The sequence below is a fragment of the Phocoena phocoena genome, chromosome 5 (genome assembly GCF_963924675.1).
Source record: "Phocoena phocoena chromosome 5, mPhoPho1.1, whole genome shotgun sequence".
NCBI lineage: Eukaryota > Metazoa > Chordata > Mammalia > Artiodactyla > Phocoenidae > Phocoena > Phocoena phocoena.
In genome coordinates, this window is record NC_089223.1 from 5,430,147 (window position 1) to 5,457,946 (window position 27,800).

A 27,800-nucleotide genomic window follows, 5' to 3' on the forward strand; every position below is an offset into this window, starting at 1 on the left:
TACTAATGGTAAAGTAGCATATATATGAAAGGAGGTATATAATGGAATAAATAATGAATTAAAATTGACAGAAGTATATGGCCCAAACATGCTCTTACTAGTTGATCATGTCATTTTGGGCAAAAGATACAAATGATCTCGACCTATAAAGTCTGATAACAACTGTAGCTTTCAGAGATGTTACCAGGAAGACAAATGAACTCTTTGTTAGATAGATACCATTTTAACTACAAGAAACTACATCACTGAGAATTACTCCTAAGACATAAATATTAGATAAGCAAAGAAATATCATGCCAATAACGTACTTACTGTTTAAGTTTTTCTGTGAATATATACTGGGTGAAGTCTTTCATTGATGGAGCAAAATACATAGTGTCCTTTATTTTAATACTGTTATTCTCAACATGCTCTGAAGAATTAAACCGTAACACATAAAATGGATGCGCAACAGGTCCAAATATCTCAAATATCTATGAAAGAGAAGACACATAAAGTTCTCCTTTAACTGCAAAATAAAGAAACCCGATAAATGTTTTCAAAGGTAATGCTGTCATATAAAACCAATAAAAGTTTAAGTCATTTCTGCATACTCATAAAGCCTTCATATTTTGATCATAAATGCATTAGCTTATTCCAGATTTCCTTTCTATGAATCTAAAATAACTGTGACAAGTTTGTTCCTTGTTAAATTTAAATCATTTTGGTGGTACCAATTACCAACTAGACGCAAATAATAAATTGTTTTTGTTATTGCTCACTTAAGTTATAAGATACGAACAAAAGAATTACAGTTGGTAACGTTTGAGAAATAAAATGCTGTCATTTAAAATCTTATGAAATGGAACTTTTCGATTCTTTTAGATTCAGTCACTTCTGCTGTTTCCAGAGTTGTTAACATTTTTATAATATTAAATGACAACATTTTTTAATTCAAAAAGTAGTAAAGTAGATTTGAACTTGAAATTGTTTATTTCTCAAAAACCAAAGATACCATACAGCCTTTAACTTTTAGGCAAAGGAACTGCTTTTAGCATATCTATTATTTTATCTTTGAAAATGCTTTATAAATGATGAAAGAGAGCCTCTTGATTTCAAACTCTTCCCAATATAAATGCCTGCGTTTTTAAATATGTTTCTGATAATAAATGTACATTACAGAAACTAGACCATGATCAGTAGCAGTGTAGATTTTTCCAGTCTTTTTCCTATTAATAATTTTTTTCTTTTGAGACTGTATCATACTTTTGTATATTGCTCCATTTTATTTTAACTAGTTTTTTAAATTGAAGCATGGTTAATTTACAATGTGTTCGTTTCAGGTGTACATTAAAGTTATTCAGTAATACACGTGTGTGTGTGTACTCTTTTTCAGATTCTTTTCCATTAGATTATTACAAGCTGTTGAGTACTGTTCCCTGTGCTATACAGTAGGTCCTGGTTGTATATTTTTTATATAGTAGTAGTGTGTATCTGCTAATCCCAAACTCCTAATTTATCTCTCCACACCCCATTATCCCCTTTGGTAACCATAAATTTGTTTTCTATGTCTGCAAGTCTATTTCTGTTTTGTAAATAAGCTCATCTGTATCATTGTTTTAGATTCCACATATAAGTAATATCATACAATAGTTACCTTTCTCTGACTTACTGCACTCACTATGACAATCTCTAGGTCCATCGATGTTGCTGCAAATGGCATTATTTCATTCTTTTTCATGGCTGAGTAATATTCCATTCTATGTAAATACCACATGTTTATCCAGTCATCTGTCAATGGACATGTGAGTTGCTTCCATGTTCTGGCTACTGTAAATATAGTGCTGCTATGAACACTGGGAAGCATGTATCTTTTACAGTTTTCTCTAGATATATGCCCAGGAATGGGATTGCTGGATCATAATGCTAACTCTACTTTCAGATTATTGAGGAACCTCCATACTGTTCTCCATAGTGGCTGCACCAGTTTACATTCCCACCAGCAGTGTAGGAGGGTTCCCTTTACTCCACACCCTCTCCAGCATTTATTATCTGTAGACTTTCTAGTGATGGCCATTCTGACTGGTGTGAGATGATACCCCATTGTAGTTTTGACTTGCATTTCTCTGATAATTAGAGATATTGAGCATCTTTTCATGTGCCTGCCTATTAGCCGTCTGTATGTCTTCTTTGGAAAAATGTCTATTTAGGTCTTCTGCCCATTTTTTGACTGGGTTTTTTGTTTTTTTAAATATTAACCTGTATGAGCTATTTGTTTATTCTGGAAATTAATCCCATCGGTAGCATCATCTGCAAATATTTTCGCCCACTCTGTAGGTTGTCTTTTCTTTTGTTTATAGTTTCCTCTGCTGAGCAAAAGCTTTTAAGTTTAATTAGGTCTCATGTGCTTATTTCTGCCTTTATTTCCATTACTCTAGGAGACGGAAAAATACTGCTGTGATTTATGCCAAAGAGTGTTCTGCCTATGTTTTCCTTTAGGAGGTTTATAGTATCCTGTCTTACATTTAACTCTTTAATCCATTTTGAGTTTATTTTTGTAATACGGTGTTACAGAATGTTCTAATTTCACTCTTTCACATTTAGCTGTCCAGTTTTCCCAACACCACTGAATGAAGAGACTGTCTTTTCCCCATTGTAATGTGCTTGCCTCTTTTGTTGTAAATTAATTGACCGTAAGGTACGTGAGTTTATTTCAGGGTCTTCTATCCTGTTCCACTGATCTATTGCTCTCTTTTAAAACCTAAAGTTTCTTGAAGTTTTTTCATGTTAAATGTATTCTTCATAAGCATAATTTCTGTGGCTATTTAACACTCTTTTATACATTTAGCAGAATTTATTTAATTTGTCTTATATTGTAGAACACTGAGACAGCTTCTAATTTGTTCAGTGTAAGAACTGCTGCCCCGTAATGAACACCTTTATCTGTAAATCTCTGTACTTCAGATTTCCTGAAAACTGATTTGTAAGGAATGGAATTATTGGAGCCAAAAGCATGATTATTATTAAAACTCTTGATTTAACCTACTAAACAACTTTCCAAATACCTTAGACCAATTTAAACCAACTGCATTAAAAGTACCTATCTTATTACATCCTCAGTTGCTGATTTTTGATTATTAAAGTTCTCATTTGTTAAAAAGTAAAACAAAAAATAACGAAAACAAAACCTGCTTGAACAAATGCTCAAAACTAAATGCAAAGAAATTCAAGTTATATAGATATAACAGGTGATATAGGTTGGTCACTTTTTTAAAATCCCCTAATATTAAAGAACTCACATTAAAAATGGAATTCCATTCACTAATTATCAAAAGGAACTAATCATTATTAGGATTAAAGTGCAAAAGTAGAAATTCAAATCTGAGGTTGCCCTCCTTAAATCAGTGGGAAAGGGGGAGGGAGGGAGGTGGAAGGGGAAAAAAAAAATCAGACCACCTGGGTTGTAAACTCCACTTTGTTCCTTTTTAGCTATTGTGATTTTTGAGTAAATGGGGATAATTCCACTTCCTTACAGAGTTTCAGTGAATTTTACAATATACACAAAACATTCGACACTGTAGCTGATCATTATTATTGAAGAGGAGAGGGAAAAGGAAGGACGTGCAAAGGTTTAACATTAAACATAAAACCAATTTAGTGTCTGGATAATATATGCTAAATATCTAAGAGATTCAATTTCATTTTCTGATCACTGGTTTGTTTAACTGATACTCTCAACCCTCCACACCTCCACCATTATCTTGGGGATTATTTCAAGGTGCTTAGATTTATAATCAAATATTTTTCAAAGACTTGTCACTTCCTGAATTTACAAAGCTTTCTATGTAAAATTTGGAGATTTAATTTTTCTTTCTAGACTTATACCACATAGCTAAAGTTAAAGATGTAAATATTATATTTTTATCCAACTTGTTCCAAGGTCAAATGACACAAGGGCTGAGTATTAGTATTATTCAGGATTGAAAATTCAAATGTACTGAGGGATATAAGAAATGCGAGTTTAGAGGTTTTCAAAATTAGTGAAGTGTTGAGTATACTGAAATTGAAATTGTCTAAGTTAGCTATTAAAGAAAAAGGAACTGTCATGAAAATCATAAATAAAAGGAATCATGGAAATGATCAGTTTCAATTCAGTCAAGAAGAGCAGGAAGTGCATTTCCCTTGCCTCTGCTACCTGGCCTCCCCTGAGGAGGCACACCAGCCTGCCTGTGCATGGAGAGCTCCCTCCCCAGCAGTGTCCACCCACTTCTACTCCTCTCTCTCTCAACAGCCTCCAAGGTTAAGCCCCTAGAATCTCTCTAACCCCTTACAAAGGCACCAGCAGTAAATAGGGTTTGTTCTGTATTGCAGTACTTCTTCCTCTGAATCAAAAGCACTGAGATTCATACTTGAAACAAAAGTACTAAGCCTAAGTATTTGAAAGGGAGAAAAGCACAGCACCATCCTTCAGTATTAAAAAGTCTTTCTTCTCTTTGCAAACTTTGCAAACTTTTTTGCCAAAAAGTATTAGCTCTAGACCCCAATTAATTCTGCTGCTGACTGCTTTGCAATCGTAAGAGACTCATTTCTCTTTGGTAAATTAGTCTGGTGACCTAAAAAGTAGGTAGTGCAGGGTGGCAGGACCCTGATAAAAGCCTGATCCCTTTCTAATTTGAGTTAGAATAGAACAGCAGGAAAAGGCATAGAAAAGGGAAAGTTATGTGAGTTGATCTAATAATATAGTTCAAAATATATGCTATTTTCTGATTAAACACAAACTATATCTCTCCAAACAAAAAAAGACACCAACTGTTGTTTATCTAGGAAAAAATAAACCCAGAAAGTTGCTTCTCCAAAGATAGCAGCTGGTTTCTTACCTGTTTGTTTTCAACTCAATACATATTTACTCAGCACATATAATTTACAAAGGACTGTACTACACACAGTGGGGAGTCCCGAGGTGAAGATAACTCTGTCCCTGCTGCCAGAAAAAGAACACCTGGTTGGTATTTACATTCTTCATCTTGGACGGTTTTACGTCCTCTGCTGAGCGCTCTGAATTGTTATTTGCTGGGTAAAATGTGGGGTCTTTCCTCCCTCTTAAGGTTGGACATGCAGCATGTGGGGCTGTTCCATTAGTAAGACGTTAAAAGGGACCCAACCTTTCGATGATACACATATTCATGATTCCCCAGAAAGTGCCTACAGTGACACTTTACTGCTATCACTGAAATCTTTTTCCACTTGAAATATTCCACTCTCAGCTTCCACCTGAGGAAGGCAAAGTCTAAAAAGTTTTGAGAGTCACTATTCAAAGGGCCTCACAAACCAAAAAAGTGTATGAACAACTATGCAGTGGAAAGCCTCCTGCACCTAACTGAGTACCTGGAAGAACTGTATCTTATTCAATACACAGACCCACTGCCTGGCAAACAACCTGACATACATCAGGAAAAAACTGTATACATGTGTATTTAATGACACAAACAGCAAAGGATAATAAGCAGTATTAAACCAATGTAAAGGCAGACACGAAGTACTGAAGAAAATCGGGAATGTACCAAAATTTGAGAGCTCTAGATTGCTCATGTACTAAAATTAATAAACTTTTTAAGACAGTGAAAGTCAGAAAAAGCAATCAACAAAGAAACAGGATAATTAGTAGGATGTGAATATTTTTTACAAACCTTTCCTGCTGCCTGTCGATCACTTTTAAAAACTACAGTCTCCTCATTAACTGGAGGTACGTTAGTCATAGATTCAATTATTACTGAAAAACGAAACAAAAAGATTATTTCAAGATTTAATCAGAAGATAATGTAGAATTTAAATGAGAATTTAGGTTTTAATTCCAACATAATTTAAAATGAAATTTAAGGTGGGATAATATACCTCAGTAACTATTTCTCTTGGATAAAAAAACAAAGTCTATTTATTACCAAGTAGCACAGGGAAATAAATTCTACATTATTTTATTTTATATGAAAGCTACAGTTCTAAGAAAAAAAAGTTAAAGTACAAAATCTCACAAAAAATTGGAATCATCCATTAAGACAACAAATTCAAGCTGATCATTTTCTCAAGCAATTTTTACCCCAAAAAGAATAATCTCACATTTAGTCACTAACTCCTGTTTTAGAAGAAATCAGTCTTCTTTCTCACCCTAGAAATTCTTTTCTGTAAAGCACTGATTACTTACTGATATATGAAAAAGTTCGATTTCACAAATATATTTTCCTCTGAACAGCTGAAGTAAGAATGATAGAACTCCCAGTAATTTTTATCATTTCCCTTCTCAAAAGGCAAAAAGCATTATTCCACTGGTCTAGCAGAATCTCCAATTCCTGTAAGTGCCACAAATGTCAAACAACCAATCTACCACAGCAAAGAGGAAAACAAACATACACACCTCAAACAGACACACACACATACAATAGGTTCTTAGAAAATTAAAGCAACAAACAAGAATACTCTGTCACATTAAACAGATAATGCCATCTCCACTTGGAAAATTAGTGGAAATATTGAAATATTTCCACTTGAATATCCACTTGAAATATTAGTTCAGATTATTAAAATCCACTCAAAGATTTTCAATTGTATCCCAATTAATTTCAAGAGCTAGTGCTTCTAAGTTCTGAACATACACATAAGGAACAGATCACAGGTCAACAATTTTTGAGTTAGATCTGCTCCTGGAATAAAGATGACAAGGATAGGTAATAACAGTGAGCAGAATTTATTCTCAGTCTTCTCTCCCTCCCAATCCCCCTCTCAAGGAGTCAAAAATTATATGAAAATTAAAAATCACCTAATCCAAAACCCTCATTTTATAGGAAGGTAAGAAAATAGTCCTCAAGAGATTAACATGATTACATGGTCAAATCCAGACAGAGCTATCACCACAACCTAGTGGACTAATACTTATTGTACACTCCTTTCTGTAAAAGGTCCAAATAGTGTTAGATGTTTTAAGTTTTCCAAACAGTGTGCAACAAGCATTTATTGATACAACAGTAACATGTGCTGTTGATTCACTACTCTTTATTCCCACCAGGTTGAAAATTTTGTTAGTCTATTAAGATGTGTTATTCAAAACAGTATCCTCGAAAAGGGTTAGTCCATGTGTATCATACAGTTTACATTTCTTTCCCTTGAGAATAAACATTATGACCTAAATTTCTTCTATATACATCAGGTCCAATAAATTCCTGTCTGACTTATTTGTGCATATTAAATACCATAAGATAATTCAAAAACTAGTAAATGTAATGACTCAACAGTGATGTAAGGAGTTTTAATTATGATTTTTGTAAAAAAGTTTCATTTTAATTGGAGTTTTCATTAATAAACTACAAAATTAGATAAGAATTAATTTTTAAAATAGTGATATGGACACATAAAAAGATCAAAAAGACAGATTTCCATTTCTACCATTGACTGATCACAAGAGCAAGTGACCTGAATTTTTTTTTTTAAGATCTTATTCTTTTTTTTTAAAATTTATTTATTTATTTTTGCTGTGTTGGGTTTTCGTTTCCGTGCAAGGGCTTTCTCTAGTTGTGGCAAGTGGGGGCTACTCTTCATCGCGGTGCGTGGGCCTCTCATTATCACGGCCTCTCTTCTTGGGGAGCACAGGCTCCAGACGCGCAGGCTCAGTACTTGTGGCTCACGGGCCTAGTTGCTCCGCGGCATGTGGGATCCTCCCACACCAGGGTTCGAACCCGTGTCCCCTGCATTAGCAGGCAGATTCTCAACCACTGCACCACAAGGGAAGCCCCGACCTGAATTTTTCTATGCCTATTAAGTCATAAACTAAGGACTGGTGGACAATTTAGGTCTTTTTCCCAGTTCAAAAATCCTAAAACTTTGGGACTTCCCTGGTGGTCCAGTGGTAGAGAATCCACCTTCCAATGCAGGGGACGTGGGTTCGATCCCTGGTCGGGGAACTAAGATCCCACATGCCATGGGGTAACTGGGCCCATGCGCTGCAAATTACAAAGCCCACACGCTCTGGAGCCTGCACGCCACACTAGAGAGAAGCCAGCATGCTGCAACGAAGAGCCCGCACACCACAACAAAAGATCCTGCACGCCGCAACTAAGACCCAACACAGCCATAAATAAAAAAATAAAATATTTTTTAAGAAATCCTATGACTTTGTCAACTCTGAGTCCTATTTTTAGGAGTCTATTACTAGAGAGGTAATGGTAGCGACATTAATTTCAAAGTCTCTCCTATACGTACTTCACATCCTGGGGCTAAAAGAAATCTGTAGAATCTAGTTCCCCTGTATTCCAGTGGGTTCATATTTCATGATATTAATATGTGTTAAATCACAGAACTTTCTAATTTACATGTTTATAAGATAAAATCAAAGGCAATAGGCAGATTACCAGTTCTCTACCCACCACCCCACAAACAAAAAAAGACATCGACACCCTAATCCCTGAACCTGTGGATGTTACTTTATGTTAAAAAAGGAGACCTTGCCGATGTGATTAAGGTTAAGGAGCTTGAAACGGGAGATGATCCTGGATTATGTGGGTAGACCCCACCTAAGGAGTCCTTAAAAGCAGGGAATGTTTTCCAGGCTCTAGTCAGAGAGACACGTGATGAGGAAAGAAGGTCAGAGAGAAGCTACATTATGGGCTTTGAGAATGAAGGGAAGGGGCCATGAGCCAAGGAAGATGGCCGCCTCTAGATGCTGACAAGGTCAGGAATATGAGGATTCTCCCTCAGAGCCTCCAGAGAGGAACTCAGCCTGATGGACCCCTTGATTTTAGCCAGTGGGACCCATATCACACTTCTGGCCCACAGAACTGTAAACTAATAAATGTGTTGTTTTAAGCCACTAAATTTGTAGTAATTTAACAGCAATAGAAAATATACCAAATCAAAGAAATTCTGGAGAAGTATGTCAGTAAAAGCACACTTTAAATTTTTATAAAGACACTGTATTTATGTATTACTTGTATAAGCAAAAACTGAATTTATCTGTTCAAACCTAATGACTGTAAAATGAAGTGTTATTACATCTTTCAGAGAAAATCTACCAGTCATAAAGTCTTTGATTTCATTATTAGTACATGCTTGGATATAAATGATAATTTTTATTAATAAAAATATTTACATACCTAATTGTTCAATAATACTTGAAACCACCCCAAGAGGCTTTAATTCAATACCTTCAGGCAGAACAATAGTGAGTTCTTCAACAGTAGGTAGTTCCTGAAATATAAGAAAGCATTAACCTTCCTCCAGCTTCAACAAGTTAACTTTTAAAAAAAGGACGGTTTCCATGTAGAGTGCTACACCCGTTTCTGAGACATAACATTAAGTACTTGTCATCTCTTGGATGTTGTCCTTTTCAGTGTCTGAGCATTTCTCCCCCCTTCGACATCTCCCCACCTAAGTGACTCAAGCGATCTAGTGTCTAAGAACACAGGCCTGAAGACCATTCTAGATTTTCCTAATCATACTTGAACAAGAAACCACCCTCCCCCTACCCCCAAAAACTGCTGTTAAGGAATCCAAGGTAAAGAAAAGAGACAACTCACACAGTAACTCCCAGAGACATTCCATTCGAAGAGAAATATTTCCAGTTTCTCCACACAAGGAGAGTTCTCTGAGCTGCCTTAATGTGGTTGGTTAATTAATTTGACTGTGGTTAAACAGCTGAACAGAGAAACAGCTAACTTTTCTGGGGCTGTATGAAAGAGATGAATTTCTGGCCTCTTCAAGAAAAAGTACAGAATTCCTGGAAACAGAATGTAAGCTTCAGTCCAAAAAGTTGTGAAGGTGTTGCCTGATTATCTTCCCTGTCTAGGTTAAAATCCAAATTTTTTTTACATCTAAAGATTTCTTTTCTGACCCAGCTGTTAACTGAATGTCAGCTGCTACAGAAACTAGCTATTGAAGTAGAGATGAAGTTGAAGAGAAATCTAAGAATAAAGCAGACCTTAGGCTTTAAATTAAATAAACAGAGCTTTCTATTCTTCACCTTTGCTAAATGATCACAACTGATTCTTCGAAGGAAGTTTTTCCTTAAGAAGGGCTTGAAAGTGCAAAGATCTTATTAATGGCATGTTGGGGTTAGTTTGAGAGAAAAAAGGTAACTTTGGGAGAAATGTTAGAAAAGACAGGAAAACCTAAATTATACAGTACATTGCAGATGAGCATATCCTGGGTAATCATTTTCCTCTATGGGAACTCAGATCGAGGTTTTTAACAAAATCACTTAACCAGAGCGAACGCATAACTTTCTTCTGCGGATGCTACCTTCTGATCAAGGAGTAGTTATGAAAATCCACATTAAGGGTCTCAGCCAACTCAATGCAGAAGACGTACCTCTGTATGGTTAGCCTGGCCTGTGTTGAAGGAAATGATTGTGTTTTATATGTCGGAATTTTAAGGAGAGGACGACCGCTTGTCATTTTATCATATTAAATATGAAAAGCCTTTTCTTGGCAAAGACCATGGTTTGAAAATGCTCCATGTGTGTATCAGAATAGAGAAGGGGGTTCAGTTGTTACAACAAACTGGTAAATGTGGCATGGAACAGCCTTGTTTAAGAAGTTCTTAGCTAAAGAAACCCCGTACCCTATGAAATATGAGACTGGAGGACTATAATGCTGGGAGCTGCAGGCAGGAGGCTTTAATGGTAGAGGGCAATGTGACAGGCATCTCACAAGGACTCTGGCTCTGAGAGTAGCGCCTCCTACAAGAGGCGAATGGCATCTTCTAATGCAGCAGCACAGTGATGAAATCTGCCCCGCTGCCTCACCAAATTATAGTTAAGGTCTAGAGCAAAAAGTTTCCTTCCTTCTGGACTGTGATAAAGCCCGCTGGTTAAATAAAGCCAGGACTGTGCAGGTAGAGGAAAGGAAGAAAAGAGGAAATGCTGTTAGATCTTTTATGAAAACCTCTGAACTGGGTAGAAGGGCAGATTGTATGCCGTTAACACTTAGGACACAAAATCAGCACTATTCTCAAATAAATAAATGCTATTTGACCACAAAATGGAAGGCTCCTTGTTTTGTGTGTTCTATTAGGAGGAATTTAAGGCCCATGCAATATAATTATGTTTTGGTGCAAACCTAAACTCTGGTACTATTTTGATCTTTTTTAACTTTAAAGTACAGAAGTTATACATGTCCCTTTTTTAAAAAAAAATAAAAACTGAAGTAGTATAGAAGGATACAAAGTAAAAAGCAAAAATTCCCCCCACCCTATTCCTTTCAACCTTCCAGTTCCTCTCCATAGATAGCTGTTAACAGTCTTTCAAATACACTTACTAGACGGACAAACTTAACATTTAACTTTGATGTTTCACTTAATTAAAGTACCCACATTGTAATATAAGCTATCCTTTTTATCTATTATATCTTCCACATCTTTCTGCACCAAAACATAAGTATCTATTTTATTTAAACACTCTTACAGTTCCACTGTATAGATGTCCTAAAATTAGTATACCAATCACCTGATACAACATTTATCTGCAGTTTTAATTTTTATCATTACACAAAATGATACAATGAACATTCTTTAAAACATATCTTTGTGTAACTCCTATGATAAATTCTTCCAAGTGGAACTGCTATATCCAAAGGTACAAACATTTTTAATTTTGACAGATACTGCTAAATTTCTTTTCAAAAAGGTTACATCAATTCACACTTCCACGAAAAATGTATGAGAGCTTTTCCTACATCCTTGCCATCACTGAGAAGCAAACTTTAAATCTTTGCCCATCTGACAGGTCTAAAACAGCATCTTGCCTTAATCTGATTTTCTTCATTAATCAAGACGACATGTTTCCTGGCTACCTGAGTGTGTTTATGAATTGCTTGTATACTTTATACACATTTCTTTTGGAAGGTTTATCTTTTTATCAATTTATAAGAAAACTTTGGGGTTTTAAGAACATTTGCTCTTTATCAACTACGTAGCAAATATCCACTCCCTTACCTCTCACCATGTTTTCTGGCATTTAAGTTGTTTACTAAACTCTGGCATTTGACTACACCAAATACATCAATCTTTTCATTTTTTTCGATTTTAAAACTCGTGTCACATTTAGAAAGACCTTCCCTATACTAAGATGACTTAAAATTCACTGACACTTTCATCGGTTCTCTAGTTTCAAATTTTAAAATTGTCTGAACACAAGAAAACACCATGCTGAGATTTATGTCTAGTGATTTTCTTGTGTATTCACTGTATTACCATATTTTCAAAAAAAATAAGTCCTCCTCCTCCTTTTCAGTATTAGTATAACGCATTTTTCACTTTTCAAATGACACTGGTTGGTATGACCACAATACAATTGTGATGATAGTGAGCACGATGTCTGACTATTAGGAATGTTTCAAACGGTAAGCATAATACTGCATTTTGATTGGAACTTTTTATAAGGTTAAGAAAAGTATTCACCTATTCCTATTTGTGTGTGTTTGGTTTTTTTAAATCATAAATGACTGTTGAACTTTACCAAATGCCCTTTCATCATCTTTTGATATCATCACCACATAATTTACTGTAAGTTGAGCAGGTCAGACTACAGAGTCTAATGGAGTCCAGATGTCCTGCTCTAAGGACATCTATGAGACATCCAGCATGAGGGAGACAAGGGAAGGTAAACAAAGCCAGAATATCTGTAGTGAGGCAGGGACTCACACCTGTGGTCAAAACACAGTCTGGGAGACTCCCTTAACTCCTGTTACTACCCTGTTTCAAACCTATGTACTAACAGAACAAAAAGTTTTGCCTTCAAATGGGGAGGATCTCTGATCTCATGCAGAACCAAAACTTAGAACACAGACACCACACTTCTAATTCCAATTCAGCTACCCCAGTACTCTGTAATGGGGGAATGCATGCATAGTTCTGAGATTCCTAAAAAAGGCCAATGAAGGCATCAAACTGCTTCTTGATGGTAAAAGACCCTACCTATAAACGCGATATGCATGAAGTCTCTATACCAAATGTTCTGCAGAACACAAAAGGTATATAAAGAACCAAACATTATACATATAACTTGTTAAGAGAAAAGTGAAATCAGCCTAGTGCAATTCCAGGTCGAGATCAAGAAGTAAAACCAGCCTTGTATAATTCCAGGTTAAGAGCCTGTTCTGGAGCCTTTGAAAGTCCAGTTAAGTCAAGCAATATATTTGCTTTGGAAATAGCATTTGGGGGACTGAATCAAGGGAGAAAAGAGATATTAGCTCCTCTTAAACGAGCATACTAGGAGAGGAGAAGGAAAAAGGGGGAGAAAAAAATCTCCCAAACTCCCTCAACAATTCATCCAAGGGATGTGCTTTCCACGAAGATTTTTGGCAGGTTCGAAGGCAGAACTTTAGAAGGTTCAAAGGGAAAGTTTCTGGACTACAACGTCAGACCATTAATACAAGATCTGATCTTGATATGTAGATGTCACAAGTTACCTTATCTACTAATTTAAAGAACTACTAATCTAAAGAACTGCACCACCACCAAGCCTAGTCACTCTTCATCAAATTATCCTGTGGCTTTGCTCTCTTGTAAATACATTACTGTCTAACATACTATTTGTTTACCTGCTTAAAGTCTTTCCCTAACCAGACAATAAATCCATCAACAACTATAGGTACCAGGTCTGCCTTGCTTGTTGCTATAGTAGGAACAATGGCGAGCACATAGTAGGTGCTCAGTAAAATGAACTGGCTTAGCTCATCAGTCCAAGCTAAAAAAAAATCTCAGAAGAGGTCACAGACTTTTTCAGTCAGAGCAGAAATTAGATAATGAAAATACAATTCTTAAAATTCAAAAGAGAATCCTCAAGGAATGAAAACGACCTCAACCCGACCTTCTCAATAACAAAGTAAAAAAGGCAGGCTTCCAATTAAGCTTCACTGCCCAGGACTGATGCACAGATACCTCAGCTTTGCAGTGTCAAACATTACTACAGCCATTAGATTAACACCTGGCCCGCTGATAACACAGAAGCTGCCCTGGTAAGATAATGAATGAATCTGCTCTGTCTCATAATCTCCTTCAAACAAAAATCAAGCACTTTGCTTTTCCAGGAGTGGAGAGAGGATGTGTATGTGTGTGACAGAAACGAGGAGAAACACAGACACACTCCAATAACCAAAAACAAGGGGCCAGAACACATATTAAAGTACACTACAGCCTTGACAGTGCAGAGGATATAAAGAATCAGAAGTAAGAGGCATAACGATAAACTAAAAAACTGAAGGAAGAGCTGATGAGGGAAATCCGGACCCTTCATCATATAAACAAAATCAAGTGCAATGAAAACAAAAGACTAAAAGGCTATTTACAGCCGCTTAGGAAGATTAACATATGAGCCTAGTTTACCTACAACCCCCATGGAAAGATTAATGAGGGAGTAGAAAAGACTCCTTCTATTCTGCTTATCCAATACAAGACACTAATTACATTTGATTATTTAAATTTAATTAATTAAAATTAAATAAAATTTACACTGCAGTCTTCAGTCATACTGGCCACATGCAAGTGCTCTGTAGCTATGGTATGAAGACAGGGTCACTATAGGACATTTCCATCACTGCAGGAAGATCTACTGGACAGCACTGCTTTACACTCTTACACAACCAAAGAGCCCTCCATTACTCAATATATACCCAGGTAAAGGAGGACCAATCTATTTTCGGCCATTAATACAAGTATAATTTTAAGGCCATATTATTGACATCACGCACCATATTAGGTGTGAACACTAGCCTGAATACTCCACTGGCAGAAATGCAGGTGTGTGATAAATCCCTGTTGTCATCATTGTTATTTTCCAAAATTAAAAACAAACTAACAACTGTTTTGGATGTACAGTATCTGCAACTAGATATAAATACCTATGTACTCATTTAAATAAAATTAATATTATCTTTATTGATCCAAAATCAAAGAAAAGTAAAAAGTTTTTATGGACATATTTATTCAAAATGTTTACATGTAATGACAAATGTAACAACAAAGAGTAGACAAGGAAAGGAAGAAAAGTATTTCACTCGCATCATCAGGCAAAGAAAAAGTCACAGCATTTGGCAAATGAACTCCTGAAATTCAACATACTAAAGAAATCCAATCCTCTACTCTGACACACTCTACACCTCCAAGTCAAAGGCTTTACTAAAAGGCAATGTAGGGTTTCTTACAGTGATGTAGGAAAGCGTAAATTAGATGACAGAATCAGCCTTTACCATGACAAATTATCCTATATTATTCAGAAAGGAAATAATCAGGAAGTTCAAATGATCAAATTCCAGTGCTGCTAAGCAGGCCTCCACAACAGTAACTGAAAACAGAGCTGACTGGAGTCCACCTGATGCTAGTTCTGAATCTGCTCCTCTCCACTCACTACTTCAGGCTTCTTAGCTATAAATAGAGAGAAACTAAGCAAAAAAAGTTCTGAATAATTCACACAAGTGATTAACAATACAATTTTAAAAAAATGTTTAACAGCATGCAATCAAAAAGACAGAACATTAATACAGAAATTACATACCAGACTTGAACAAAGTTACTCTGATTCTGGAGAACAGATGTTCACAGCTATGGCGTTAAAGAAATGCAAGGTCCTAACCACACTTCTCAAGCAGGCGTGAAAGATCAACCACTGTCTATCAGAAGAATATGATTATATTCTGATTCTCAGACATCTTTATGGCCTACATGGTTGCTCAGTTAAACGAAAATTCAAATGAGAAGCACTGAACATTAAAAATCCACCCTATTAAAATTTAAACTGTAGACACACCAGTCAAAAAACAGTGCCTAAAACTTCCAGCACAAAAACGGAAGGAGCTAATGGGTCAAAAATGGCCCTCCGAGAAGACAGTCATACCTTACAATGGTCTTGACTTCCCTAGCTCTATGAAGACTTATCATTGGGGTAAAGGGAAAAAAATCAGTAACTTATGATCTTTTGAGGTAAAATTACCTGAAGAACCTTGATTTGGGTTTTCACTCACAAATACAGAAAAAGGGCAGCATATAGCGGGAAAGGAATCAAACATTCCAAATGGCAACAAATCCTTTCGGTGCCAGTTTGGGGAGAACTTTAAAAAGTGAGGAAAGTGGAATGAAGTTATCTGACCACTTTCTCATGTTACCCAAGAACAGAGGACATGCACGTGGAGGCCAATTACCTGATGCTATTAGGTGAGCCTTCACTTTTCAGATATGGTTGGAAAGTAGGATCCAATCTCTGGAGTACTGAGAGCCATGATTGTTAACTTTTTTTTCCTATAACTGGTAAAACATATTGGAAAAAAGAATGGATTAGGTCTCTACACTGTGAGTCAACTAGGACTTCATATAACATTTAGTCGGATTCATCAACTTCTCCACGGAAAGTACTTTTACAACATTCCGTGGAACTCAGCTATTCCTTTAGCCATCACCAACAAGCATTAATTTGCCCTCATCAATTACCCTATCATATATGACACTAGATTCACATTAGCCCATTAAATATTTTCACCTAAAAGTTGAAAGTGAACACTTCTTTGAAATGTCTTTATATTCTCTTATCTTCTTTATATTCTCCTTTTGTAGTAAACTACAATGTTCTCATCCCATCTTTCTCTAAAATTATTGTCACAAAAACAAAGCTCATAAGAATACTCTCGAAAGTTAACTAGCATAAATATAAAAGTAAAATAAAACCATAATCCATCTCCATAAGAAAAAACCTTCAATGATGAATATAGCCCTAAGCATTATCTTTTATGTTAACTGAGGAGTCCACACCTCACGGAATCTCAGACACTGACTTTATATACCACAAAATTAAAAGCACTGCCAAAAAACTGTGAAGCTAATCACTGCCATCCATTATTAGTCCCAACTTTTCAGAAGTGTGAAAAGGTTAAAAAGTATCCATTTTAGAATTGAAAACACTCCCATGGATGATGAGTGAACAAACAGACTTGGTTCTTTCACTGGGAAATTTCCTATTCTGCTCACCTGTCCGTTTCTATGGAGATCCTATCCACCTTTCAATCTAAGGTCAAGCCACGATGCGTTCCCTGACCACTGTCATCTCCCCTTCCACTCAATCCTTCAGCTTCCTGTACCTGGTACAATTCACTGGGCATTCAGTCATCAACTCTGTCAATCCTTCAGCTTCCTGTACCTGGCACAATTCACTGGGCATTCAGTCATCAACTCTGTCAATCCTTCAGCTTCCTGTACCTGGTACAATTCACTAGGCATTCAGTCATCAACTCTGTTGTTACTCTGCTTTCAGCCAAGTGTGTATGCTCACTCTCTAGCTGGAGTCTTCTCTACAGACATTTGTCTTTATTCTCTAAAAACAATCACAACTCACTTATTAAATCTACTGGGGATGGAGAAAGCTAATAAATGGAATGTTTCTGTGTAATAATGATCATATACATGTATATACACAGGGTATATATGGATACTCTACTGAATAAATCAGTATTTATTCAGGATTATTTGTGCTTCATACAAGCCTTACTGAATAAACTTTGTGCAATGAAGCACAAAATCTTAATTTTTAAAAAAATCTGAGCACTGTTTTTAAGAAGCACCAAGTATTAATGAAAACCTACCTCCTTTCAAGTATATAAGCCATTTCTTAAATATCAGGTATTTTGCGAATGCTAATAAGTGCCATCGGTATTCTAAGATATGATATAATAATTCCAGATATACTAAAGTCATAAAAAGCTGAAGTTGAACAAGGCCTGCATTTAGGACAAAACTCATAAACCAAGTTGGGCCCTGAAAACACCACATTCAATCGACGATTATTAACTGTAGAACAAGGTGCAATACAATTTCAAGATGGTGGGAAGTCAAAAGTGTGAAATAATCCACTGTAACTTCTGACCACTTGAGGTGGCCCATGTATTCCCATATCCTCACGTTAGGATAAGGGTCTGCACTGCCAGAATCAGAAAAAGTGTACTCACCCTAATTACAACTATAAGGGTCAACCTAATTGTACTGCATTTGTATGTTACCTATATTATACTGTATATTGTATATATACATATATTGCATTTGTATATTGCCTATATACTGTATATTGTAAATTACATACCATATATTGTGTATATATATGGTATATATACAATATACAACATAATATAGGCAGTCTCTAAATTACGAAGGTAAATTTACCAAGAATTGCCTACAAGCATTAAGTTTTTTTCTTGGTCATGTTATATTACATGTATAAATACACATTATCTATATTGCAGTATTATCTATGTTTTATCCCCCAAAGCACTGTGATCATAATTTTAAAATATTATGTAAAAACTTCAGGTTTTCAATAGGTACTAATTTATACAATTCATTTCTGATCAAGACTTTGCAATGTCACAATCCCATGAATGTCCTTATGATTCTAAATTTTAATTACATCAGATTTATTTGAAAGAACAGTTAAGAACATAAATTGATGAGAAAGTTCTTCAAATAGAACCTAATTTTCCAATTCACTGAAACACTGAATAAACCCTATGTGGTTTAATGTAGTTCCAAAACTGTAATATGCATACTGCTTTACATTTACTGTATAGATTATATATTAATATAAACCTTCTCAGCATTAAAGGGTTTATGTTCTAAAAGAATGATTCCACTTGGTTAACTTTGTCATATATTATATAACTGTGACATTAAGAAAAGAGCCAATTAAGTCTATTCTCCTTTCCAATGCCTCTATGGCTGACCAATCCCTCGTTTTTCCTCTTCCTCTCATCTTTTTTTAAAACAAGTTATAACCACATCTTGTCATCCCAAGGGATTGTTGCAACTGTTTAAATCTAGTGCCACAACTACTGAGCCCGCACTCTAGAGTCCGCGAGCCACTACTGGAGCCCACGTGCCTAGAGCCTGTGCTCCGCAACAAGAGAAGCCACCGCAATGAGAAGCCCGCGCACCGCAACGAAGAGTAGCGCCCACTCGCCGCAACTAGAGAAAGCCCACACGCAGCAACAAAGACCCAACACAGCCCAAAATAAATAAATTAAAATTTTTTTAAAAAGCAACTGTTTAATTCTAAAAGAACAATCTCGAGGTTACCTCACTGTAGCTCCCACATTCTTACAATGAGAGATCCGCAATAGCTAGTAGGTAGATCACTAGGACCTAACTTTGCAACAATGGAAAAGATTTTTTCCATTGTTGGAAGGCAACATTCCTGTTTGACAAACAGGCTAAACAGAGGTAAAAATTAAGCTCGGCATGCCTGAACAACAATAGCAAACAGCCTAGCATATGAGATACTTCATAAAGAGGTAGGACATAAAACCGGGCTAAACTGGGCATGTCTATGTTCTAAAGATCTCAATGATCCAGCACAAACTCTGAAACTGGTATTAACTGTCTGGCCCATTTTAATTTATGTATGCCTTTTGGCAAAGACAACACAGAATATTTCTCTCATCTTCTTCAGAATTTCATTAGGAAATTAAATTAATAGGCTACACAGAGCAAACAGTCCCGCTGCACAACCCCTGCTGCCTAAGAAGACACGCACCAGTAGACCTGAACAAATGGCACGGTCAATACCAGCCAGAGCTGGTTGTAACGAAGGAGGGGGTGCTTCCCAGGAAGCGTGGACGGCCGTCTTCTGAAAAAAGACAAATCTAAGCTGTCATAGTCAGGAAAGAATATGGCGCTAATAGCCAGCTCGTGGAGAAGTTTAAAGTAGGAGATGCCAGACGTACAGCCAGGAGCAAGAAGAGAAATGCATGTGTAAGCGAGAATTAAAAAGATGAATCTGCAGGCAAACAGAAGTGAGTCAGGAAACAAGAATACGACACTCAGAACGATGAGAGTCCCAAGAAGCGTACAAAAGAAACAGCACGGCCATCCCCAAGAGCTAGCTTGGTTCCCGATGGCTTTCCTATCCAAGTAAGTTTCCAACAAATCCCCCTTCTCTTGATGCAATTTGAGGGTCGCTGTTGCTGCCACAAGAGTCCAATATAAGTCATGTGATTAACTGCTCCCAAGTATTATTATTTCCCTCTTCCCCTCCACAGAAGATAAATACTATTACTGACAGAACAGCAGCCCCATCTGAAGTGTTCTAAGCCTCCCTTTGCTGTGACCGAGAACCCATTCCTTGTGGTTTGCATGGGGTTGAAAACACCCACCCAGCTCCCGCCCTCCTCAAATTCCACACGCTCTCACGCTTCCTTTCTGTCACCTGGCTCTCACACTCACCCGTGTGCTTTCTCTCAAGCACACACTTTCCTACACACTCTCCACAAGAACAGCAGTGACTAGGTAACTCATGTCCAGGCAATCCGAATACCCATCTCACTAGACTCAATTATTTGTTCAGGCCTGAGTACTGAGCCCCAGGTAAACCAGCACAAGTTCTCTCCATGGCTTTCATACAGAAGTATCAGTGGCCAAGCCACCAGCCCTGCGCAGAAACACCTACGGAGCAACAGAAAAAGAGCAGAGTCCTAAAGATACTGAGTACTTGTAGCCACACCATCCTTGGTGTTCAGGGTCAAGTCATTCTCTTCCCTTGAACTTCAGAGCTAAGGTCCTGAAGGAGTCCTCAGATACTCTTTCAGATCCTAAGTCAAAAAGATTTAGGGCAGACCAGAGAACTCATTCCTGCACCTAGCTCTGGCACCAGAGTGGCTTAAAAGACTAGGAACTTGCAGTACATTTATTTCCTAATCATGAAAATATAAAGTAAACAGCTAGCTAAGAATCCAAAATTTAAAAATAAAGACTATAATTGCCCCTTCCATCCTTCCCAAAGATCCTTCAGAACTGGCACAAAAAGGAACAGAGCAGCACACTATTCCAAGTTTTAAAAGCTAACACACTTTCCTTCCCAGCAAAAATGCAATTTTCTGATATGAGCCAAGCATACACTCACAATTCAACAGCACTTCCAGCAAGTGACTGTATTTGTCTCTGCTTCATTTACTCTCCCTCTCTCTCCAGTAGGTACTATGACAGCAGAAAGGGGATGGGTCTTGTTTACAGCACTTGGCATATGGCAGGTGTGCTGTAATAGTTTAAAAGTGGGTGAATGTAAGATGCCTGTTCACTCACCCATTCTACAATCACATATTACCGTTGACTGAGAACCCCACAACCGAAAAGCACTCTGCTGGGCACTAAGGGAGCCGTGAAGACCAGGTCTGAACTCAGTCCTCAAGAACGTGGTTCCTGGCCTCTATGGACACAGACCCTTTTTGACTTTCCGATGAAAATACGAGCACTCTATCCAGAAAAATACCTAAGTATATCGACTAATATTTTGCATTAAATTCCAAGGGAAAAATTCCAGGTCTAGTAAGATAAATAAGAAAATGAAACACATACATAAATCAAAGTACTGTGGTCCTTTATTTGTTGATTCTTATACTCTAAGAGAGAACTTAAATAAAAAGGTGATCAAGATACAGGGAATAGATCAAATTTCCCAGTACTTTCAGAAAATAATCATAAGTTGGGAGAGGCTTTGTGTAAAAAGACCACTGACAGAGATCAATGTCTATACTAGGGAAATATAAATCAATGACGAATTTGCATACAAATCCAAGGGTTCTCAATACATGAGGTGTTAAGTGAGATAGGAAATTTCTTACAACGAGAAAAAGGAAATAATATCGAGTGAATACAGTCATGAAAAGGTGCCTGAATGACTCTAGGCTTTAAAATTTTTTTTCAAATCTTGCTTTACTACTTCATTGATTTAAGTATTATATCATTACAGTCAGTGATCATTAAGGTTTTTAAAAGTTTTAATAATAACTAAAGTACACGTGGGAGTGGGGAGAATAAACATGTGGCAATATCCTGTGAAATTCTGAGAAGACTTTCCTCTTGGATCATAAGGTTTCATTCAACCATCAACCTCCTAGTAACAGCTTAGAAGGAAATAAGCACACAAGAGTTAAATTCATAGACCAAACCTATCAAATGTCAATACCAATCCACAATAAACAAGTTTTTTCCAACTGTAATAATGAAAACACTGCAAAAACTTCAAGTAAATATAAATCCTCAAAAGTGCAACTGACCTAATTTCACTATTTCTCCAAATGCAGTCAATTAAAAAAAAATTTCAATTGCTACTTAGCAAAATTTCCTGAGTTGTAGAGCAAAAAAAAAAAAAAAAAATCTTTACACTCTTTAGGGAAGATAAAAAATGCAAAGCAGCAAGCCAAACTGGATGCCCAGCACAACTGTCAAATGTTAGCGTTGGAAGCAACCTGAGAAATTATTCAGATCAATACTTTCTTTTACTTAAGAAAGCCAAGGCATGGCAAAGGTATGACCAATAAAAGCTGAGAAAGGTATTCAAATTTATGGAGCAGATATAGGCCAAATGAGATCAATACTGGTACCATAAAATATTTTAGAACATGCAAATTAAATTCAGTAACAAATCTAAGTACTTACACTTAGAAGTAACTCATCTTTTGTTTTAAGAGGAAAATTCTTATTTTCCTTCTCAACTTGTAAATCATCTCCATCTGACAGCACTGCAGGGAGGGATATACGGGACGAAGACGATGAGGATGATGATGAGGAAGAAGAGGAGCTTGAACTATCGGAATCTGTTTCACTGTAGACAAGAAAAAATTGAAAACAGTACAAAAGCATTATTAGGAGGGTACCAAAATACGATTATTCAACTAGGAAATATCTACCTTACTAGATGTTTATGGCTGCTGTTCAAAAGCTTAGCATTTCGAAACTGACTATGGTATTTGGAAAGCAGTCTTTAATCCACTGATCACAAAATCCCTGCTATAACCCAAACCCTCTTATTACAACTGCCTCATGTGTCATGCCACACTCTGAATATAATTAAGCATGTGACAAATCACTGACAGAAGAGAATTCTGGGAAAGGCACCTCTCTTATTAGTCACCAAGGACCAAATCACAACTAAGCCAAGAGAGTTTCTTCTCAGTCTTCAATTTGGAAACTCCTCAAAGTTACTAACCATGCTGAACACTACTCTCTGAAATCTCCTTTAGCCCTTGACTTCCACAGCAATTCTCAGTGCCAGTAAATCTCCTCTTAAATTGTTTGCTGGCAGCCACTTCAGCTCCTTGTATGTACTGTTTCTAAGAGTCCCATCCCCATGTTCTCCTCTTTCTCTGGTACTCTTTCCATGGATAACCTCATCCACTCCAATGAGCTCAATCATTACCAATGTGCAGATAACTCCCAAATCTTCAGCCTTGATATCCCCAGGCTCCTCTCCTGATCTCTAGCTGCTTACCAGCAACTGTGGTATGAATGACCTACACATATCTCACACTCACAAGTTAAAAGAAAAAAGTGCATTCTCCTTACTAAATCTGCTTCTGTTTTCGAGCTTCTACTTTTATTTCCTTGTTTAGTCCTCAATCCAGTCACCAGAGGTAGAAACCTTGGAATCATTTCAAGCTATTGCATTCTCAGTCAATGATAAAACTGGTAAACGTGACTCCTATTCCGCTAGAAAAATCTGAATACAGAGTGTGTACTAGGTGATATTAAGGAATTAGGATTCATTTTATTATGATTTATAATGACATGGTGGTTATGTAAAAAGTATTTTATCAGAGATGAATAGTAAAGAATTTACAGGTAAGGTGGCATGCTGTCTGAAATTTGTTTTAACACTACCAGGTTAAAAAAAATGCTAGAAATGTTAGATAAAACAAAGTTAGCAAAATATTGGAAAGTGTCAAGTTTGGTGATGAGTATATGTTCACTCATTTTATTACTCTCTGTACTTTGTATGAGTTTGAAAACATCCATATTAAAAAGTTCAAGTAAGTTTCATCTGTAATCTGATGTTCGAATTTACATCTCCATACCAGAACTGTCCTCTGAACTCTAAACTCATCATCCTACTGCTTACGGGACATCTCCAATTTGTTGTGAGGGAAACCTCAAATTAGCTGTCCGAAGTTAATACTCCTACTGATCTACAGCCCCCATCCCAGTAAACAAGCACCACCATCCACCCGACTGCTGCCTCTCTGACTCGGCCACTACAACATCTACTAGCGACCCTGATCAGGGAGATGCCAAAACATTCAATCCAAACATGGTCACGTCGTGGACTAACGGAACATCTTTCTAACTGCTTCCACACTAACCCTGCCCATTCTGCTTTCACTCTTGAGCCCAGTTCAATTCCTTATCCACAGAGCAAAACAGCAGAACGTTAACCTGAGCATGTCAATCATCTGCTCAAAAATTCTTCAATAGTTTCTCCACCCATAAGAAGTAAAACTTTATCATGGCCAGAGGGTTCTCCTGTTACTTTCTCAGTGCCTAGCTTGTTCCTTCGTGGTAATTTTCACCAACTCATTGTCTGATTGGTATGTTTACTTTTATTTTTCGTCCCTCTCAGCAGAATGCAGGGCAGGGGTAGTATCTATTTTGTTAACCGCGTCGCACAAGACCCAAACACTTGTAGACGATGTGCAGCGTGGTGTAGTAACGTCACGCCGAAGTCCCCTCCCTCCACAAAACTTTCATATTTAAAAGACACCGCGAGGGAGGGGGGAGGTGGCTCATAAAACCTACGGAAGCCTGCAGTAACAGTAAAATAACAATATTTCGCTAATTTCATTAGTAATTCCTCACCACAAAGCTTCTACGAACAAAACTGCCGGGACCCAACTTGTAAACACATAAAATCCTTCACCTGATGCTCCATTTATCTGGCTCCACAAACAAGCGCACACACTAAACTGGATGGGGAAAAGTCGGCTCTGCCCCAAACTATAAGCTATAACCACCAAGGACACGCCACACGACTGGTCACGGAACAACCCTATAGCCACAGACTTCCTATACTCTAGCTGAAAACGATATGGTGTACACAAGACCCCCAGACTTCGGGGACGAGGGGCCCTGACGGCGATGCTCAGGCCCCGAGCGCGATCCACAGGGGGCGGCGAGGAACGTGCCCCGGCTCCCCGGGCCCTCCCGCTCCCCGAGCCCACCCCGGGCCCCGCGCCCCGGACCGCCGGGCGCCCGACCTGTCCGAGTCGGAGTCCGAGTCGGAGTCCGACGTCTCGAGGCTGCTCCCTCCGGGATGCGGCTCCGGGAGCGACGGCGGGAAGAGCTGAGGCGGCTGCTCCCCCGCAAGGTCCGGGGCCCCCTCGTCCGCCCCCGGTGCTGCGACCGGAGCGGGGTCCGGAGCCGGCACGGCCAGACCTTGGTCAACCCCGACGCCGGCGCCACCGAATTTCAGAGTTTGCAGCTGAGCGGCGGCGGCCTCCACCACCTCCATGGCACCGCGCTCGGGGCGCCCGCGCGGGGAGATACACCACCTCGGCGGCGGAGGCGACAACGAAGCGGGGGCCGCTTCCCGCGCTGCTCGGGGAGCTGCACGCGGAACAGCGCGCGGAGCCGTCCGGAGACGTGCCCCCGCCGTGCACGCAGCCGCACTTCCGGCAGCGCGTGACGTAACGAGACGCGACGGCGTTCTCTGGGGCGGGGCCGGGGCCGGGCCCCGGGGCCGGGGCCGGGCCGCAGGCCTTTGCAGCCTGCACCGCGGGGTCCGAAAGCCGCCGAATTTCCTGCGTCTTGGGAAGTGCGTCTCACTCCGCAAAGAGGGATGGAGAGACTTTCCTGCAGCTGCTGCAGGATCTGGGACAATTCCGCGGAGGCGGAGACTGGTAGGAGGGATGACAGGACAGGGAGATGCCTGATGGGCCGAGACCGTACACATCAGAAACTTGAGCCAGGAATCCTTGAGCAGGCACTTCTAGTAGACTTCCTTAAAGTTAAATGGAGTTCCAGCCGTGGATAGACAGCAAGCACGATGACCATCCATCTCAAAACGATGACAACTCTTCCATTTTTTTTTTCCTCCAAAGCGCTCCCAATTTAAAGAGAGCACTAATCGTGGAAAAAGTGTCGCTGCTGGTTGATGTTATAGTTGACACCGCTTCGCAGAAAGGGTGGGATGTAATTAAAATGACTAACTTGGCCTGAGAAACCATAATTCTGGGTCATAAGGAAGGCAAGGAAGAAGTTCTTAGGATTGAGGTAGAGATCAGAATTTTCTGGTTTTCTGTTAGGACTTCAACTTGATGCATCCACCCCTCGAGTAATAATAAATAATAATCGTCGTGACCACTGATTAAGCATGCATATGTGCCGAGAACTGTACCAAAGACGTTATCAATTATTCACGGAGTTTTACTGTGTGCCCTCCACAGTACTAGACCTTCATAGAAATTAAGACAAGAATAATGCATAGTCTCTGGAGCTTACAATTTAATTGAAGTGAAAAGGTCAACGCACAGGAGATAACGAGAAAGATATTTGAAATGTGAAAGGAAGTTAAATAAGATTGATTGGCTGTATCATGGAGACTTTCCAAAAAAAGGCAGGAATTTAAACTCGAGATACTATTCTCTAATGCAGTGATTAAGCAGAGCTCAGTGTTCCCAGCTAAATAGACCTGTGTTCAAATCTCAGCTCTACCATTTCCTTGTTGGTGTAACTGACTTTGGGCAGAGAGTCTAACATACCTAAATTTCATTTTCCTTATCTATAAAATAGAGATAAAAATACTATCTCATTTAGTTCATGTGAACATTAATTAAGTTTTTATGCAAGAGAATGGCATGTGTCATACACATTCACAAAACTATTTGATAACTAGAACAACACATGGACATGAATAAAATGATACTTCAGTGATGATCTTGCAGAGATATGCATATTAATTTAAGAAGAAAAGTAATTTGAGTCAGAATACCCTCCAGCCAGCCAAAAAGGTTTTGTATTTTTCCAGGAATTGAGTGATGAAAGTCTGAACAGAGGCTAGAGTCAGTGAAATAAAGGAAATCCTCAGCATCAGAAGAAGACTCAAAGTACACTAAAATGTCTAACAAGGAAACTGGAAGGAAGTTGGTATTACTGATAAAGATGGAGAAGTTGGAACAACATAATGAGTTTGTGATGTTGAGTTTGAGGAAAAACTACACAGTCAATTGAAAAATGCCAGCAGCCCTTTGAAAATATGAGAATGGAGTTGAATAGAAAGGCTAAGACCAGAAGCATAGGTTTGGGAACAATTCAAATACCTAGTTGTTCACTCTGTGATCATTTACTTACTAGCATGCCTATGCACTGCGTCATGAACTGGGCATACAGGAAGGTGAAAAACACAGTCCCTGCCCTTAAGTAGCTAACAGTTTAGTAAAAAAGACAAGTTGGAAGCAAGCCATAAGTACTTTAGTAGAGAAATGTATTATAGTACAAGCATGTACTACAGAAGAGGGATGTACCAAAGGAATACGAAAGAGAGAGAAAGCGATGGGAGAGTGAAGGAAGACTTTTCAACAAGTATGACATTTGATCTGGACTTTTAAAGAGAACCAGGAATCTAAGAATCTAAGAAAGTAGAAGAACTTCATATTGATGTTGATCTGAAACAAATGAACTGATATTTCTCCAGCAAAGATGGGTTTATTCAGGATCAGTAGAGAATTGCAGTTCTGGGTCTGTAATCATGGCAAACCATATGCATGGCAAGGGAAGGAGACTGCTTTTATAGAGAGGAAAAGGAAGTTGGGAGGGATGTAATAAACAAAGAATCCATGGCTTGGCCAAGAAAGAAGAGGAGTCTTTCTTCTTCCTGCTGGGCTCTGCTGTTGTCACAGGGTGTGAGAGATCCCCCTTCTGGTCTCCCAACTCTATTTAATTGAGTTTTCTGTTTATTACATTTTTTACATTTCCCCCTCTTGATCTCTCTCTAAGCATCATTGATCAAGAGTTAGTTTTTCTAGGTTCGCTGACTTTTTGTC

General features: G+C 38.2%; 1 protein-coding gene across 1 annotated transcript in view; it reads right to left on the reverse strand.

Annotated features, from left to right (window-relative positions):
* Positions 1–25,270, reverse strand: part of NAF1 (nuclear assembly factor 1 ribonucleoprotein) — a 38,088-nt gene extending 12,818 nt beyond the window's left edge. The window contains exons 1-6 of the mRNA XM_065878222.1: positions 25,017–25,270; positions 22,850–22,855; positions 22,426–22,591; positions 9,117–9,210; positions 5,667–5,749; positions 313–473 (exon numbers count right to left, since the gene is read on the reverse strand). Of these exons, the coding sequence (XP_065734294.1) occupies positions 313–473; positions 5,667–5,749; positions 9,117–9,210; positions 22,426–22,591; positions 22,850–22,855; positions 25,017–25,270 (764 nt within the window). The remainder of the gene's footprint in view (positions 1–312; positions 474–5,666; positions 5,750–9,116; positions 9,211–22,425; positions 22,592–22,849; positions 22,856–25,016) is intronic.
* Between the last annotated feature and the right edge of the window lie 2,530 nt (positions 25,271–27,800).